The sequence below is a fragment of the Mirounga leonina genome, unplaced genomic scaffold, assembly GCF_011800145.1.
Source record: "Mirounga leonina isolate KUSES-001 unplaced genomic scaffold, KU_Mleo_1.0 Mir_53, whole genome shotgun sequence".
In the NCBI taxonomy this organism is placed as follows: domain Eukaryota; kingdom Metazoa; phylum Chordata; class Mammalia; order Carnivora; family Phocidae; genus Mirounga; species Mirounga leonina.
In genome coordinates, this window is record NW_023270807.1 from 4,413,933 (window position 1) to 4,429,423 (window position 15,491).

A 15,491-nucleotide genomic window follows, 5' to 3' on the forward strand; every position below is an offset into this window, starting at 1 on the left:
ATGGGCACTGTGGCTGGAGTACTGGGCATCTCTCCAGGCCTGGAGCCCTAGTGCTGGATGGTGTGAACCACATTTCATTCTGAGCCACATGCATCTGGATGTTAGCCCTCCCTCTTGGGCTACAAGGTTCCCACCCAGGAGGTTCCCACCATACAAGCCAGCTCTGGTTTCTTCCAGCATGGCCACAAGTTGTCCGAGGTAGCATCCTAATTATTTCGGAGAATCCTTCCCAGGCATGGTGCGACCTGGGAGCTGGCAGCTTCTCTTGACTCAGAGGCCACCAGGTACAGCTCAAGGGCTGACCTTGCGAGTAGGCTGATTTCCCGGTGAATGTCTCTAGTCATGAGAGCTGTTTCCAAGTGTACAACCCCCACAGAGCGGCAGGAACGATCTTCCTACTCCCATTCGAAGAACCTCCTTAGTATGGAGGCTCCTCAAAAAGTTACAAATAGAGCCACCCTATGACCCAGCAGTTGCACTACTAGGTATTTACCCAACGGGTTCAAAAATACAGATTGAAAGGGGTACATGCACCCTGATGTTTATAGCAACATTATCAACAATAGCCAAACTATGGAGAGAGCCCAAGTGCCCATCAACTGATGAATGGATAAAGAAGATGTGGGGTGTGTGTGTGTGTGTGTGTGTGTGTGTGTGTGTGTGTGCGCGCGTGTATAATGGAATATTACTCAGCTATCACAAAGAATGAAATCCTGCTATTGGCAACCACATGGATGGAACGTGTATCATGCTATGCGAAATAAGTCAGAGAAAGACAAATACCATATGATTTCACTTGTGGAATTTAAGAAACAAAATAGATGAACGTATGGGAAGGGGGAAAAAAAAAGAGGGAAGCAAACCATAAGAGGCTCAACGGTAGAGAACAAACTGAAGTTTGATGGAGGGAGGTGAGTATTAAGGAGGGCACTTGTTATGATGAGCACTGGGTGTTATATGTTAAGTCAGGAATCACTAAATTCTACTCCTAAAACCACTATTACACAGTATGTTAACTAACTAGAATTTAAATAAAAATTTTAAAAAAAAATGAAGAACCTCCTTACCCTTCTGCAACAGGTCCTGAAATGTGGGGAATGGAAAATAGAACCTCTACTACCTCCCCGTCAGATGCCTAAATATGAGGGGGCCAGATTATTTACCTTTCTTTGCTCTTCTAAGGAGAAGTTAGCTTCTGAACCCCTGGGGAAGTTCTCAGCTTTCATTCATTTGTTCCACAAATATTTCCTGCTGAATACCTACCACGTGCCAGGCACTGTGCTAGATTCTAGCATTACCACAATCTATGACCTTATGGGACTTATCCTGGAGAACACACAGAATAACAGATGTTCACACAGAAATAGTACTGGGGGTGCACCTGGGTGGCTCAGCCAGTTAAGCATCCAACTGTCGATCTCAGCTCAGGTCTTGATCTCAGGGTCGTGAGTTCAAGCCCCATGTTGGGCTCCACACTGGGCATGGAGCCTACTAAAAAAAAAAAAAAAGGAAAATAGTACTGGGAGTCAAGAGAACACAGAAAGGCACAGTATAAGGGACATAGAAGGCTTCCTAGAGCATCAGACATCTAAACTAAGACCTGAAGGACAACTAGGGGGTCACCAGGTTAAGGGTGAGGAGAGAGTAGGGCTGGGGAGGGGAGAAGTGTTCTGGGTAGAGAGAAGTGGAAAGCCTGGAGGTGAGAGAGAGCATGGCCTCCTTGAAGAAGTGAAAGACATTCTGTGTGGCTGGATTGTAGAGTTCCTAAAGAAAAGTAATAATATTAGTTAATGATAGATAATTGTTACCAATTAGCATTGTTACCAGCACTTTAAAAGAATTAACTCTTGTTAATTCAACCGTTATAATTCCATTTTATAGATGAGAAAATGGAGGCAATGAGAGATTACATCACTTGCCCAAGGGCACACACATTGGTGGGAGTGGAGAAGATGCAGCTGACAAAGTGATCAGCCCCTACTATGGAGTTAGGGCCTTATCCTAAGAACAGTGAGCCATCACTGGAGGTTATAATTGGGGGGAGCGACATTTTCCTCTGTTTTGGGAAGATCAATCTGGTTGCTGTGTGGAGGGTAGGTTAGAAGGGGGAAGACAGAGGATCCAGGGAGGTCACTTAAGCAATTCCAATAATCCAAGCATTGGAACCACATCTAACAGGTCTCTGTTAGAGGACTCCTGTAGGAAGACGGCTCGAGTACGCATGATGGGCACACTGATGGCCCTGCTGAGGACTGAGGCTCTGCGGCTGTTGATTATATCCCTGTCCTCCACCAAGGATCCATCTGCACTCATGGCTATGAATTAAGGCATTGGCAGTTGGGGTGGGGAGAAGTGGAAGGATTTCACAGATATTTAGCAGGTGTATTGAGCAAGACTTCTGATTGATTGGATGTGGGGATGAAAGAGAGCATTGAGTTAAGGTGATGACTGGGCTTCTGCCTTGGACAATGATCTCAGTGAGATTGTTCACCAAAGTAACCCAGGAAGAGGAAAATGGGGGAACGTATTGGTCAAGCATGAATTTCTGTTTTAGGATTGTTGAGTTTGATAATGCCAAAAAGAAAATTGCATGGAGTGAGTCCCTATGCATGCTAATTAGTATGCTCCCCTCCACGGTCCACACACATTTTAATTTTTCCGGATAGTCTTCTGGACATCATCTTCCATAGCAATGGTTGGAAATAATTAAAGTAGTCCTAGACAGCTGCTTTTAGGAATTCAACTGTTACCAGGTGGATTTGAGAATTTACTCTGCCACGATGCCCGAAGGCGGTAAGTGTGCCACATGATATCAGACCTACCTCCATTCCAACATCCACTAGATTGGCTGTCAAGATAAATATTCACAAACTGGGAGAGCGTAAGTGCTGGAACAGAAGAGCTGTTGATTCAAGATCTTTCACACACGCTTGTGGAAAAATCCATACGTGAAGTATACTCAAGTAAGGGTTGAGATTGACACTTGTGACAAAAAGAAATGCCCTATCAAGTGATCTTACGAAATTGCTACCCACATCGGGACATGAGACAGCTACTCACAAGGGCTTTGAGGCTTCTCCACATAGAGCTGAGAGCTCAGACATGGCACCTGGGCTGGCGATACAAATGTGTACAGACAGCCCCAGGGGTCATAAGGGAGACCAAAATCCCCCAAGGAGAGGAGGCTCCAGGAAAAATACCCCAAACAGAGCACTGAGGACTAGTGACACACAAGAGGAGCCACCTGCAGAGACCGAGTAAGAGTAGCAGGCAAACAGGAGGAGAAATAAGTGGTAGTATATCTCAGAGGGCAAATGTGATGGCTAATTTTATGTGTCAACTTGACTGGGTCACCAGGTGCCAGACATTCGGTCAGACACTATTCTGGGTTCTGTGAGGGTGTTTCTGGATGAAGCTGACATTTGAATCAGTGGACTGAGTAAAGCAGATTGCCCTCCCCAACGTGGGAGTCCCCATCAAGTCGGTTAGAGGCCTGAATAGAATAAAAGGCTGACCCTCTGGTAAGTGAGTGGAAGGTTCCTCCTGCTGGACTTCCTTGAGCTGGACATGTTTGCGGTTTTTTTTCCTGCCTTTGGGCTCAGACTGAAACATCCGCGCTTCCTGGGTCTCTAGCCTGTAGGCCTTCAGACTGGAATTATACCATCAGCTCTCTTGAGTCTCTGGCTTGCCAACGGCAGATCCTGGAATTTGTCAGCCTCCAGAGTCACGTGAGCTGTTTCCTTATACTAAATCTATCACCTACCTACCTACCTACCTACCTACCTACCTGTATCATATTGGTTCTGTTACTCTGGAGAACACTGACTAGTACAGCAAGGCAAAATTTCAGGAATTAGGGAGTGGTTAACAGAGCTGAAGTTTGCTGTTTGGTCAAGTAAGACAAGAACTAAATGAAACCGGACCACTTTCTTACACCATACCCCAAATAAACTCAAAATGGATTAAGGATTAATGAACTCAAAATGGATTAAATGTGAGACCTGAAACCATAAAAATCCTAGAAAAGAGCACAAGCAGTAGTTTCTCTGACATTGGCCATGACAACATTTTTTTAGATCTGTCTCCCGAGGCAAGGGAAACAAAAGCAAAAATAAACTATTGGAACCACATCAAAATAAAAAGCTTCTGCACAGCGAAGGAAACAGTCAACAAAACTAAAAGACAACATACTGAATGGGAGAAGATATTTGCAAATGACACGTCCAATAAAAGGTTAGTATCCAAAATATATTAAAAAAACTGATACAACTTAACACCAAAAACCAAGTAATGCAATTAAAACATGGACAGGGGTGCCTGGGTGGCTCAGTCGTTAGGTGTCCACCTTCGGCTCGGGTCATGGTCCCGGGGTCCTGGGATCAAGTCCCGCATTGGGCTCCCTGCTTGGTGGGGAGCCTGCTTCTCCCTCTTCCACTCCCCCTGCTTGTGTTCCCTCTCTCGCTGTGTCTTTCTCTGTCAAATAAATAAAATCTTTTAAAAAATAAAATAAAATGGAGTGGTTTTTTAGACTTTTGTGGAGGCCACTAAAACCTAATATGGACACTCTCCTCAGAAATATGTGCATGTAAGGGGAAGAATGAAGTGGGGGAAATTGGAGGGGGAGACGAACCATGAGAGATGATGGACTCTGAAAAACAAACTGAGGGTTCTAGAGGGGAGGGGGGTGGGAGGATGGGTTAGCCTGGTGGTGGGTATTGAGGAGGGCACATTCTGCATGGAGCACTGGGTGTTATGCACAATGAATCATGGAACACTTCATCTAAAACTAATGATGTAATGTATGGGGATTAACATAAGAATAAAAAAAAAAAGAAATATGTGCATGTATAAAGAAATGTAAAATGTCAGTGTATATATGTGGATCATCTGAAGTGATACAGATCTGGGTTTTTAACCCCGGGAAGAGACAAAGGCTGGGAGAAGGCATGTTGAATAATCACTTCATCATGCAACAATGCTACTCCACTTATTTGTGAGTAGGAACTGGAGTAGACATAAGCTGGACCCATAACAAGCATCAAGGGAATAAGTTGAAAGATGCCATTTATGAGTCACTCCTTCATCCAAGCAGACTTGCATGCATACAATGTACCCAATCAAGTTCTAGTCTCAGATCACTGCTCCACATGTGGAAACCCATCATTCATTTCCATTCCTGACCCCCAATGTCCATTCCCAGAACTTGTACGTCTCTTCCCAAGTAAAGGAGGCTTTCACACGTAAACAATCTTGATGGAGGCAGAGACCACCTCCATCCATAGAGAACCCACTTCGTCAAACAGTCTTGCAGTTGGACATGACATGAAGTGTCAACACTCACGTGACCACCTGCCAGACTCTGACTCAGGACACATGACAGACACACTGGGACAGCGTCCATGCATTGGGCACAGGGGGTCCGAGCAGTGTCACAGCGGGGTCATGCAGCGGTCAGGGGCAGCTGCGATAGCAGTCCCAGCCTCAGGGCCCAGTGTCCTCCCTCAGGGGAGTCAGTGGTGTGGACAGGGGCATCGATACCCAGTAGCAGGGTGCTGGCTGTATGTGGGCCTCCATCGAGGGTCCAGTGTGGATTCTGCTCCCGGCTGTGTAGCCTCAAGCCTGCTCAGTGGCTTTCCTTGAAACAAAACAAACGCCATATGCCCTCTCTCTTCCCTAAATCTCTCTGTAACTGTACATGTGTATCACAAGGAGTCAGAAACCCATGTAGGGAAGAGTTTCCAAGAGCAAGATTTCAGACATTTTTTTCCAGCTTTACAGAGATATGATTGATATACACCATTGTGTAAGCAAGCTTAAGGGTACAACCTGTTGATTGATATATTTCTTTCCTGCAAAATGATAATAACCACTAAAATCACAGCATTAGCTAATACCCGCATGTCACATAGTTACCATTTCCTTGTGAGATGCAAACATTAAGACCTACACTCTTAGTAACTCCAAGATTTTATGTTGAGCTGATAAGCACTTCCTCATCTGCCACCTGTCTGTGCCCCCTGGGAGAGAAAATATGTTTCTCCCAGCATGTCTTGCATTTTTCTTCCTACAAAAAAACCATTTAAAGATTTTGTTTATTTGAAAGAGAGAGAGACAGAATGTGCGCACCTGCGTGGGGGGGGGAGGGGCAGAGAGAGAGGGAGAGAATTTCAAGCAGACTCCACGCTGAGTGGGAAGCCTGACTCGGGGCTCAATCTCATGACCCTCAGATCACGACTTGAGCCAAAACCAAGAGTTGGACACCCAACCGAGTCACCCAGGCATCCCCCAAAAACCAATTAAATGTGTATGTAAGACCTCTTCCCACAATGAGTGCTCTCATCAATGACTTCATTGTTTCCCTATCTGGTGGAGCCCCAAGAGTTGCTTTTGGCTTTGTTACAAAATACCCAGGCCTCTCCCAAGACCCCCCGTCTTAGAATGCTGGGCGAGGGCCTAGGAATCAGTTAATAAGGCCTACGGGAGAGGTTGGTGCACAGCCATGTGGGGATCCTGCTCTATGTGCTTGCTACTCAGTGTGGGATCCGAAGATCAGCAGCAGCGGCCACACCGACCCGTTATCAACCCAGAATCTCACGCTCTACTCCAGACTGGCTAGATCTTCATAGTCCAGGCAATTCCTGTGCCCGTTGAAGGTTGGGCCTCCCTGATCTATGTGTCTTCTAGATGCAGAACCCGACTGTGCAGTACGCTCTGGGTGTGCGCTCTGATCAGCTTGCTGAGCCCTGAGGAGTCCAGGGTTTGGTCCTGTTCCTTTCTCTTCTAAGGCCATCGCCCCCTTGGTGACCTCATCTCTGCTGAAGGCTTTAAACATCATTTATATGACATCACTTCCCAAATCTATTTCTCCCACCCAGATATTTCTCCTACCCTGCACTCTGTATCCAACTGCCAACCCTGCCTTCATTTCTAATAGACATCTCAGATTCCATATTCCTGAAGTGGATGCCTGTGATGCTGCTTCCCCAGATATGCTACTTCTAGAGTCTTCTCCATTTCCATGAAGGCACCCCACATTTCTACTTGCAGTCTGAAATACTGGATGCCCTCCTTGATTCCTCCTTCTCACCACCCAGAATGAATCCATTAGGAAATGCTGCAAAGTCCATCTGTAAATATTTCCAGCACCCCATCCCTTCTTACTATTTTCCCTCCTTATGCCCCAGCCGTACAGCCCACGTCCCCCACCTGGGACACTTCGCTGGTTTCCTACACTTTCCCTACTGGTCGCTTGCCCTGCACCTCTCCATTCTGCAAGGTGCTGCTAGAAAGTCAATCCCATTGATCTGTTCGTTCATTCTTGTAATTACACACCTCATTCAGAGAAAACTCAAAAGCCTTCTAATATCCTCAGACCTCCGTGACATGGCTGACATCTGACCTCATTTCGTCTGCTCTCTGCTCCAGCCACCCAGCTTCCTCACCTTTCCGTGAACACAGGACGCGCCCCTGCCATAGTGCGTGTGCACTGGGGGTTCCCTGGCTGGAAAGAGCTCCCCCCAGACCTCCTCTTACACAACTCCTTCATGTCCTTCAAACCTTTCAGAGGTCACCTTCTCAGTGAGGCTCCTCTGATCCCTGGAGTAGAGTAGCCATCATACCTGTCCCAGCACGGTGCTCTCTGGGTCACCTTCCTCACAGCACCTACCAACTTCCTATTTAAACCCTTCCCTTATGTACTGAGCTTACACAATACACAGGTCACCTCTGAATGACCCTGGTTTGGACTGCGCACCACTCCTTACCTGTGGACTTTTATACAGTAAATACCATCCATGCATTTTTCTTCCTTGGGATTTCTTACTATTTTCTCTAGCTTAATTATTAGAATACAGTATATAATATATGTAGCATATAAAATATATGTTAAACAACTGTATATTTTATCACGAAGGCATCCAGTCAACAGTAGGCTCTTAGTACTTAAGTTTTTGAGGAGTCAAAATTACACCTGGATTACTGACTGCCCAAGCGGGCCACTGCCCCAATCCCCACATTGAGAGACAAGCGCAGTCTGCCCCTTACCACTAGAACATAGTCTCTACAAGACCAGCAAGTTTTCCCTCTCCTTAGTCTCACTGAGGTGTCCTAGATGAAACAGTGTGGCCCGTATGTGCCACATGACAATTATCAGTTGAATGAATGAGCAGGTAGAGGACCCCCTCTTCCAGATGCGCCTCAGGCACAGATGTTCTGTGGCAGCTCCCGCCCCCCCCCCCATGCGCCCACCTCGCCGTCCGGGCTGCCCTCCCCTCCCTCGCTCTGCTCAGCCCCTCCCCCCCCCATCATGTCTCGGGCGCACACAGCACACAGAGTTCTCTCTTCAGAAACACTGTACTTAGGCTTTACGGGTCCTTTTCTCCAACCACCTAGAAATCCGTGTTAGACTCTGCTTTATAAATCCATGCACTTGGATCAGAGCCAGCACTAAGATCACTGAACTAAGGGCAGGGAGAGAGAACAGAGCAGCAGAGAAGGTAGAAACTAACTGAAGTTTAATAAGGATGAGAACCTTTCAGATTCCTCCTCTCTCTATCTCCGGAATCTAAAGAATAATCCAGACAATAGCTCTAGAGGGAGGGGAAGACATGGATGAATCTGGAAGTTCATCCCTCCATACCACAGAGATTCCTGTGTGCAGGGCCTGAACTAGGCCTGTGGGAACCACAGCCCAAAGGACACCCGCTGCTGTAACTGACGGGGTCGCCCAGGGGAGAACGGGACAAGTACACAAGAGCAAGAACAGGCCTGATGCTCTACAGAAACAATGAAAAAAACCACCCAAAATGGGGGCTATGTCATGACCTGGGCCTGAGCCTAAGCTGTCAGTCACAGGAAGCTCTTGCTGCACAAGGTCCTGGTGACAGGTCTCTGTGATCACAGGTCCTGGTGAGACAAGCTTCCGCAGAAGGGGCAGGACACAGAGCAGAGAGATGACCCAGCTGAGGGGTGAGCATGTCATACCCATGATGCACTGAGCACTGACTGGGCACAGGCCCCATCCCCGCTCGGCTCCTCGGAGCCTTCTCCTATCCCCACCTGCAATAGACTCAACACAGCAAACAAAAGTTCTGGAAGGTTCTCAGTGCTTCCGCTTATTTGCTGTCTCAATTTTACAAATCTCCTCTTTTATTACCTCATCAACCCCACATGCCAAGTGTTAAAAAACACAAACTCATATCTGGATTCTCATTTTCAATAGGGAAGTAAGTCATTCGTACTCAGTCCAGCATGAAATAAAGACAGGGATGGTGACGGTCCAGCCCTGCCTCTGCTGGAACAAGAGAGTACATCAGAAATGAGAAGGCAGGTCAGTATGGGAAGGGGGCGTGGTGGGCAGGGTGGGCCACTCTCCCCACCTCCTCACATTATGCTCATAGGAACACAGACACTTTCTGACACTTTTTGCACAAAGAGAAGTCAGGGGTTGTTGGTGTTACCAAGTGGGAGTGTGAACAAATCTTGCATCCCTCAGGCCCCACAAGGCAGCTGGTCTCACGCTGTGAAAAACAATCATGTACAGATTTAGGTCAATCACATAAGTGCGGACATTCTCAACAGCCCCCTGCATGCTCAAAGTGTCCCTAGTGCCCCAAGCCCTCCCCACATCAGGCCCTCAGAGGTCTCACTATAGTTGCTGTGAGACGCACATCACAGCCCTGGGCAATGTCATTGCCTACTGGGGGAAAGAACAGGAGCTATGGGGTGGGTGAGCTCCCCATGGGGTCCTGTCTACACTAACCAAGGGTCTCAGGGATCACCCCCTCCATCCTTATGTGCAGAGTGGGAGTAGTTTCTTGTTATTTGACCTGTGGGAAGAAAACATCATGTCAGAGGCCTGGACAAGGCTGGGCCATGTGATCCTAGAGGAAGCTCCTAGCCCTGGTCTAAAATGAAGTTTGTGGAATTGTGACTGAAAACCCAGAACAGCATCAGGAAACATGAAGAACCGAGGTGTGTGGTCACTGAACCACCTGACTCGCTGGAGGTCTGTCCTCAGCAGGGACCTTCCTCTCTGTCCTTTGACTGCTGGGAATCAGGTCCCCATCACCAGAATTACCAAGATAAAAATTTGCCCTTCCTTTTCATAAGTGTTTGCTACAGAGTGAATGTTAGTAATCAGCTCCAGAGTGGGCAAGTCCATGTGTGTGGATGGTACTTCCCAGTAACAAGGCAGGGCCATCTCATACCTAGGAAACCCCCCAAGGGGACAAGAAAACTCAGTTTCCTACCTGAGCACTTCTTTCTCCAGATCACAGCTACAATGACCACAGTGATCACAAAAAGAACCAGACCAGCAATGATGCCCATGATGGGCTGAGTAGGTGGCTCTGGAAAGGGAAGGGAAGGTGAGGGGCCCAGACGTGTAGCCTGAGTCCACACTTTGCCAAAATCCTCCAGAAGGTTTCCTGAGAAGAGGCTCTACCCCAAACCCCTCCTTACCCCATGTAAACGTGATGGGCTCGGGCAGCCCCTCATGCTGCACATGGCACGTGTATCTCTGCTCCTGTCCAGAAGGCACCACCACAGCCGTCCACTTCTGGAAGGTCCCATCCCCTGCAGGCCTGGTCTCCACAAGCTCTGTGTCCTGGGTCAGGTCCTCGCTGTCCTGCTGCCAGGTCAGGGTGATCTCTGCAGGGTAGAAGCCCAGGGCCCAGCACTTCAGGGTGACATCATGGTCAGAGATGGGGTGATGGCTCACATGTGTTTTGGGCGGTTCTGAGGAAGAAGAATCAGAAATCCACACTTGGGTGTACCTTTATGGACCACTGAAACAGCATTCATCTGGCCATCTTGAGGTGGACAGGGCAATTGGTTCAGATGGAAAAAGCACAAAACCCAGACACCAGCCTAGCCTTTGGGATCTCCTAATCCTTGGAAAATTCTAGAATCAGGGAGATGGCCCAGGGTAGGACGCTGCAGGTCTAAGGGGGAGAGCACACGGTTGGTCCTGACAATGGTGGCAGGTGACTGAGTCAGAAAACCTGGAGTCAGATGTCCAAAGATGTTCTCAGACGCAGAACAGAGATATTCTCAGATGGAGGTTAAGTCATGGTTCACAAGGTGGCTGTTAGGGTCAAAAGGAACCGCTGACGGTCTCCACCTGCCTCCCGGGAGAGACTGGATTCCTCAATTGTCCTATAGAGAAAGCGGCCCTCTGGGTGAGTCACTCAATAGTAGGAACATGAACACGGAGGCTGACTCCTCCTCCCCACCCATGGGGGAGGTGGCACTGACACTGAGTCCACTGTCCCCTCCTGGTGGGAAGCCAGCCCCAGCGGAGGGGCGATCCGGGAGGCCCCGCGGCCCCGGTACCCGCGCGCGGCAGCGTCTGGTTCCCCTTCTCCAGGTGCCTGCGGAGCGACTTCGCGCACTCGCTCTGAGCGTAGTTGCCGCCGTGCCCGGCCACCCCGGCCGGCCCCAAGTCGCAGCCAAACATCCCCCGCAGGGTGTGAGACCGCCCGCGCGGTCAGCTCTCAGACTGTCACCACCCCTGGTGGTGGACAAACGACGAAGTCCACACAAAGTAAAACCGCTTAAAAGTCCCGGCGGGCTCTCCCAAGGGCGGGGCGCGGTGGGCTCCGCAGCCTCGGGGCGACCGAGGCCCGTCGGCGGGGATGGGGCCGTGCCGTGGACCCGACCCCGCGCCGCTCACCCGCCTCGCTCGCCTGTAGTGGCCGGCAGCGACCCTCAGGCTCCGTCGCGCAGCTGGGCGTGGCCCTCGGCCGTTCGCGTCTCGCGCTCCCAATACTGCGCCCCTCCGCCCCACCCGCGGCGCCCGCGGCTCCGCCCCCCGACTCGCCGCGTCGCCGTCGAACCGCACGAACGGCGTGCCGTCCACGTAGCCGACGCCCACGAAGCGGCCGGGCCGGGACACTTCAGGGAGTGGGAGCCTGCGGGCGCGGAGGGGCGCGGGGCCCGGGGCGCAGGTGCGGGCGGCCGGGAGGGCCGGGCGGAGGCGGGGCGGGGCGGGGCGGAGAGGCGCCTTCCCGGGGATCCCGCGTCGCCGCCCGAAGCTCCCCTCGCTCCGGCCCCGCAGAGGCCCTTTCCTCCCGCCCCACGCACTCACCCGCCCAGGTCTCGGTCTCGGCCAGGGCCCCCGACAGCAGCAGGACGAGGGTTCGGGGCCCCGTGGCCCAGACCTTCAGGGTCTGAGGCGTAGATGCGTCCCTGTGGGTGTGGTCAGGACTTTCGAACCCGGAATCTCGGTGCCGCTGATTGGGTGCTCCAGAAACCCGACGCCCAATGGGATTGCGAACTGCGGTCGCGTCACTAGTTTCCCGGCGGGAGGACCTGACGCGTTGTGGGAGTGAGACGTGAAACCCAGGGAGAGGGGGACTCTCCAGCCCCAGACACCGCTGTTGACAGGCAGGCCTTCCCGGGGAAATGCGACTTTGCCCCGATCCCTCGCTTACTGCACAGTGCGCTCTTCGTCACCTTGTCTCCCTGAGTCGTGGCCCAGGTTTGTGTGAGTCAGTGATTCTCAAAAATTAGGATCACAGGATATCTCTGTGGTCTTACAAATTACGGAGGATCCCAAGGATAATTTTGCATCTGTGGGTTATATCAGTGTTTACCATAGTAGGAATAAAACAGGGTTAAACATGTATTAATTCATTTAGAATCACATTAATAACCCTTGACATAACAGAAATATTGCTTTTATGAAAAATAACTATTTCCCCCAATAAACAGGGCAGTGAGAAAAGTGGATTTTTGTTACATTTTCCAGTTTGCAAGTCTCTTTCTTGTTCTTGTCTGTCTCCTTCGAAGACCCCTGGATGTTCAGATTTGCTTCTGCATTTCTAGTGTTGTTTTGGTTGAAGTATATGAAAATATTAACAGCCTTGCACAAATATGGGAGAATAGCATGTTTCCTAACCTTTTCAGATAATTATGGATAGTCATGTTTGATACTATATTACACCTACACAAGTTATACTTTCTGTAAGGTTATTTGCAAAGTGGCACCTGAAACAGTATCATTGAGTATGTCCTTCTTTGTTACATTAAAATCCATGGGCCCAGCTTGCATACTGAATGGATCTCGTACTAAAGCTTGATTTGTCTTTTTTTTTTTTTAAGATTTTTATTTATTTATTTATTTGACACAGAGAGAGAGAGATCACAAGTAGGCAGACAGGCAGGCAGAGGGAGAGGGAGAAGCAGGCTTCCCGCTGAGCAGGGAGCCCGATGTGGGGCTCGATCCCAGGACCTTGGGATCATGACCTGAGCCGAAGGCAGATGCTTAACCATCTGAGCCACCCAGGCATCCCTAAAACTTGATTTGTCTTAAAGCAATGTGTTGTTCCCATGTTTATTAGACTGGAATCAAGTTATCAAAACATCCCATTTGTTTTACTATTATCACAGATCCTGACAGGAAAGTTTGTCAGTAGGGAGAAGCTGTCAAGCTTATTGGTGGATCACAAGTTTTCCAAAATTCTGGTTTTCTCTTGAGAGTTTACATTTAATCAGGGCAACAAGTACTGTCAGCTGTCATGTGTGAGTTGATTTTAATGAAGGGGTAGGGTCATGTTCATTTTCAAGAAACTGTCGGCCAAATATCCTAAATAATCCAAGTTTCTGTGTCATTCATTCCTTCAAGTAAAAATGGCATTTTGTAACAACAACAACAACAAAAACAGCCCCAGTCCAGTTAAGTTCATGCAAATTATTTTCCTGGGGGCTTAGGGATATGCTGTACATCCCACACCATCATATAAGACATGTTTAAAATGTGGATTTGAGAATAATTTAGTAAGATAATTTTTAATGCTTCAACCAGGATGTTTTCAAGTGATACTAGTTTTTTTGTTTGTTTTTTTTCCATTGAGGCATTTTATTTGCACGTGTGTATTACATCCCTAGAAAAAGAATCCCAAGATTTTCCCTCCTGTGTGTTTTCAACTTGCTTCTTCATGCTCCACGATGCCAGCTGAGGCTGTCAGGACAATGACACCAAACTGGCAGGATGGGAGCGGATTCTTTTGCCATTTTCCTTTTTTCTTTCTTTTTTTTAAATTTATTTTATTTTTTTATTTTTATTATTTTTTAAAATATTTTATTTATTTATTTGAGAGAGAGAATGACATAGAGATAGCATGAGAGGGGGGAGGGTCAGAGGGAGAAGCAGACTCCCCGCTGAGCAGGGAGCCCGATGCGGGACTCGATCCCGGGACTCCAGGATCATGACCTGAGCTGAAGGCAGTCGCTTAACCAACTGAGCTACCCAGGTGCCCTCTTTCTTTTTTTTTTTTTAAATGTTTATTTATTTTTAGTGATCTCTACACCCAATGTGGGGTTTGAACTCATGGCCCTGGGATCAACAGTCGCATGCTCTTCTGACCGAGCAAGCTTCCTCTTCACTCAGTAGAATCCCTTTCCCTGAGCTGCACTTCCTGTCTTTGAAAACTCAGCCCTGACTTTAGCCCCTGAGTGCATCTAGAAGAGAACTCACCTCCTGGAAATGTGGTGCCAGAGAGGGTGCTCAGTTTGGGAAGGGAGTTGGAGGGATAGGGATTTCCCTTTTGTAACTGGGAACAGTTTGTGCCTAAAGGCACCAGACCCATGCATAACCGACTTTGATTTTGTGACACACCAGCCCCATATGTATTCACATCCCAGACAGAATCTGATGTCATCTGTAAGATAAATCATGTTGGTCTTTTCAGTTTACATGTGTCTAATGCATCTGGCTTGAGGTCCAGAAAGCATGCAGAGCGGTACAGTCCAATACAACATTTTGTGCGGAAGGAATTCTTCTGTATCTGCGCTGTCCAGTATGGTGGCCACGAGCTACATGTGGTTACTGAGATGCAGGTGGCACTTGAAATGTGGCTAGTGTGCTGAGCAGTGGCATTTTTAATTGTTTTAAATGAATAGGAATTTAAGTAGCTGTATGAGGCTCATAGAGCTACCATTCAGACAGTATATATCTAGAATGCTCTTAGTTTTCAGGATTCTCCTCAAAAAAGATACTGTGTGACTCATAGGTATATGTATATTAAATTTATCTTCAAATGGAAGTCATGGATTTGTCTATGTGGGTCTGAGACATATGCTTAAAATACAGCATGAAAGTATAATTGATATGCATTATAACAGCTAAAGTTTACAGGCATTAACCAAAACATGATGTTTTACGTCAAGGTCATAAGTGTTCAAAAATGCCCATCACGTTTATAGCAGCAATGTCCACAATAGCCAAACTGTGGAAAGAGCCAAGATGTCCATCGACAGATGAATGGATAAAGAAGATGTGGTATATATACACAATGGAATATTATGCAGCCATCAAAAGGAATGAGATCTTGCCATTTGCAACGACGTGGATGGAACTGGAGGGTATTATGTTGAGTGAAATAAGTCAAACAGAGAAAGACATGTATCATATGATCTCACTGATATGAGGAATTCTTAATCGCAGGAAACAAACTGAGTGTTGTTGGAGTGGGGGGTGGGGTGGGAGG

General features: G+C 48.1%; 1 protein-coding gene across 1 annotated transcript; it reads right to left on the minus strand.

Annotated features, from left to right (window-relative positions):
• Window positions 1-8,299: 8,299 nt before the first annotated feature.
• Window positions 8,300-12,927, minus strand: LOC118000898 (putative HLA class I histocompatibility antigen, alpha chain H). Its single transcript, XM_034990814.1, has 4 exons — window positions 12,902-12,927; window positions 12,089-12,312; window positions 10,462-10,737; window positions 8,300-10,349 (listed from the first exon to the last, which is right to left on the minus strand). The coding sequence occupies exons 1-4, from the start codon at window positions 12,925-12,927 to the stop codon at window positions 10,138-10,140; spliced, it is 738 nt and encodes a 245-aa protein (XP_034846705.1). The 3' UTR covers window positions 8,300-10,137.
• Window positions 12,928-15,491: the final 2,564 nt, after the last annotated feature.

Bases quoted from the DNA above. Each gene is read 5' to 3' on its own strand.
- LOC118000898 (XM_034990814.1), bottom strand. From the start codon at position 12,927: ATGACTATCCATAATTATCTGAAAAG. The intron at 12,313-12,901 runs GTTAGGAAACAT...ACAACGCGTCAG, and splicing joins ATCCATAATTATCTGAAAAG to GTCCTCCCGCCGGGAAACTA. The intron at 10,738-12,088 runs GTGAGTGCGTGG...CTTCTTCCTCAG, and splicing joins CGAGACCGAGACCTGGGCGG to AACCGCCCAAAACACATGTG.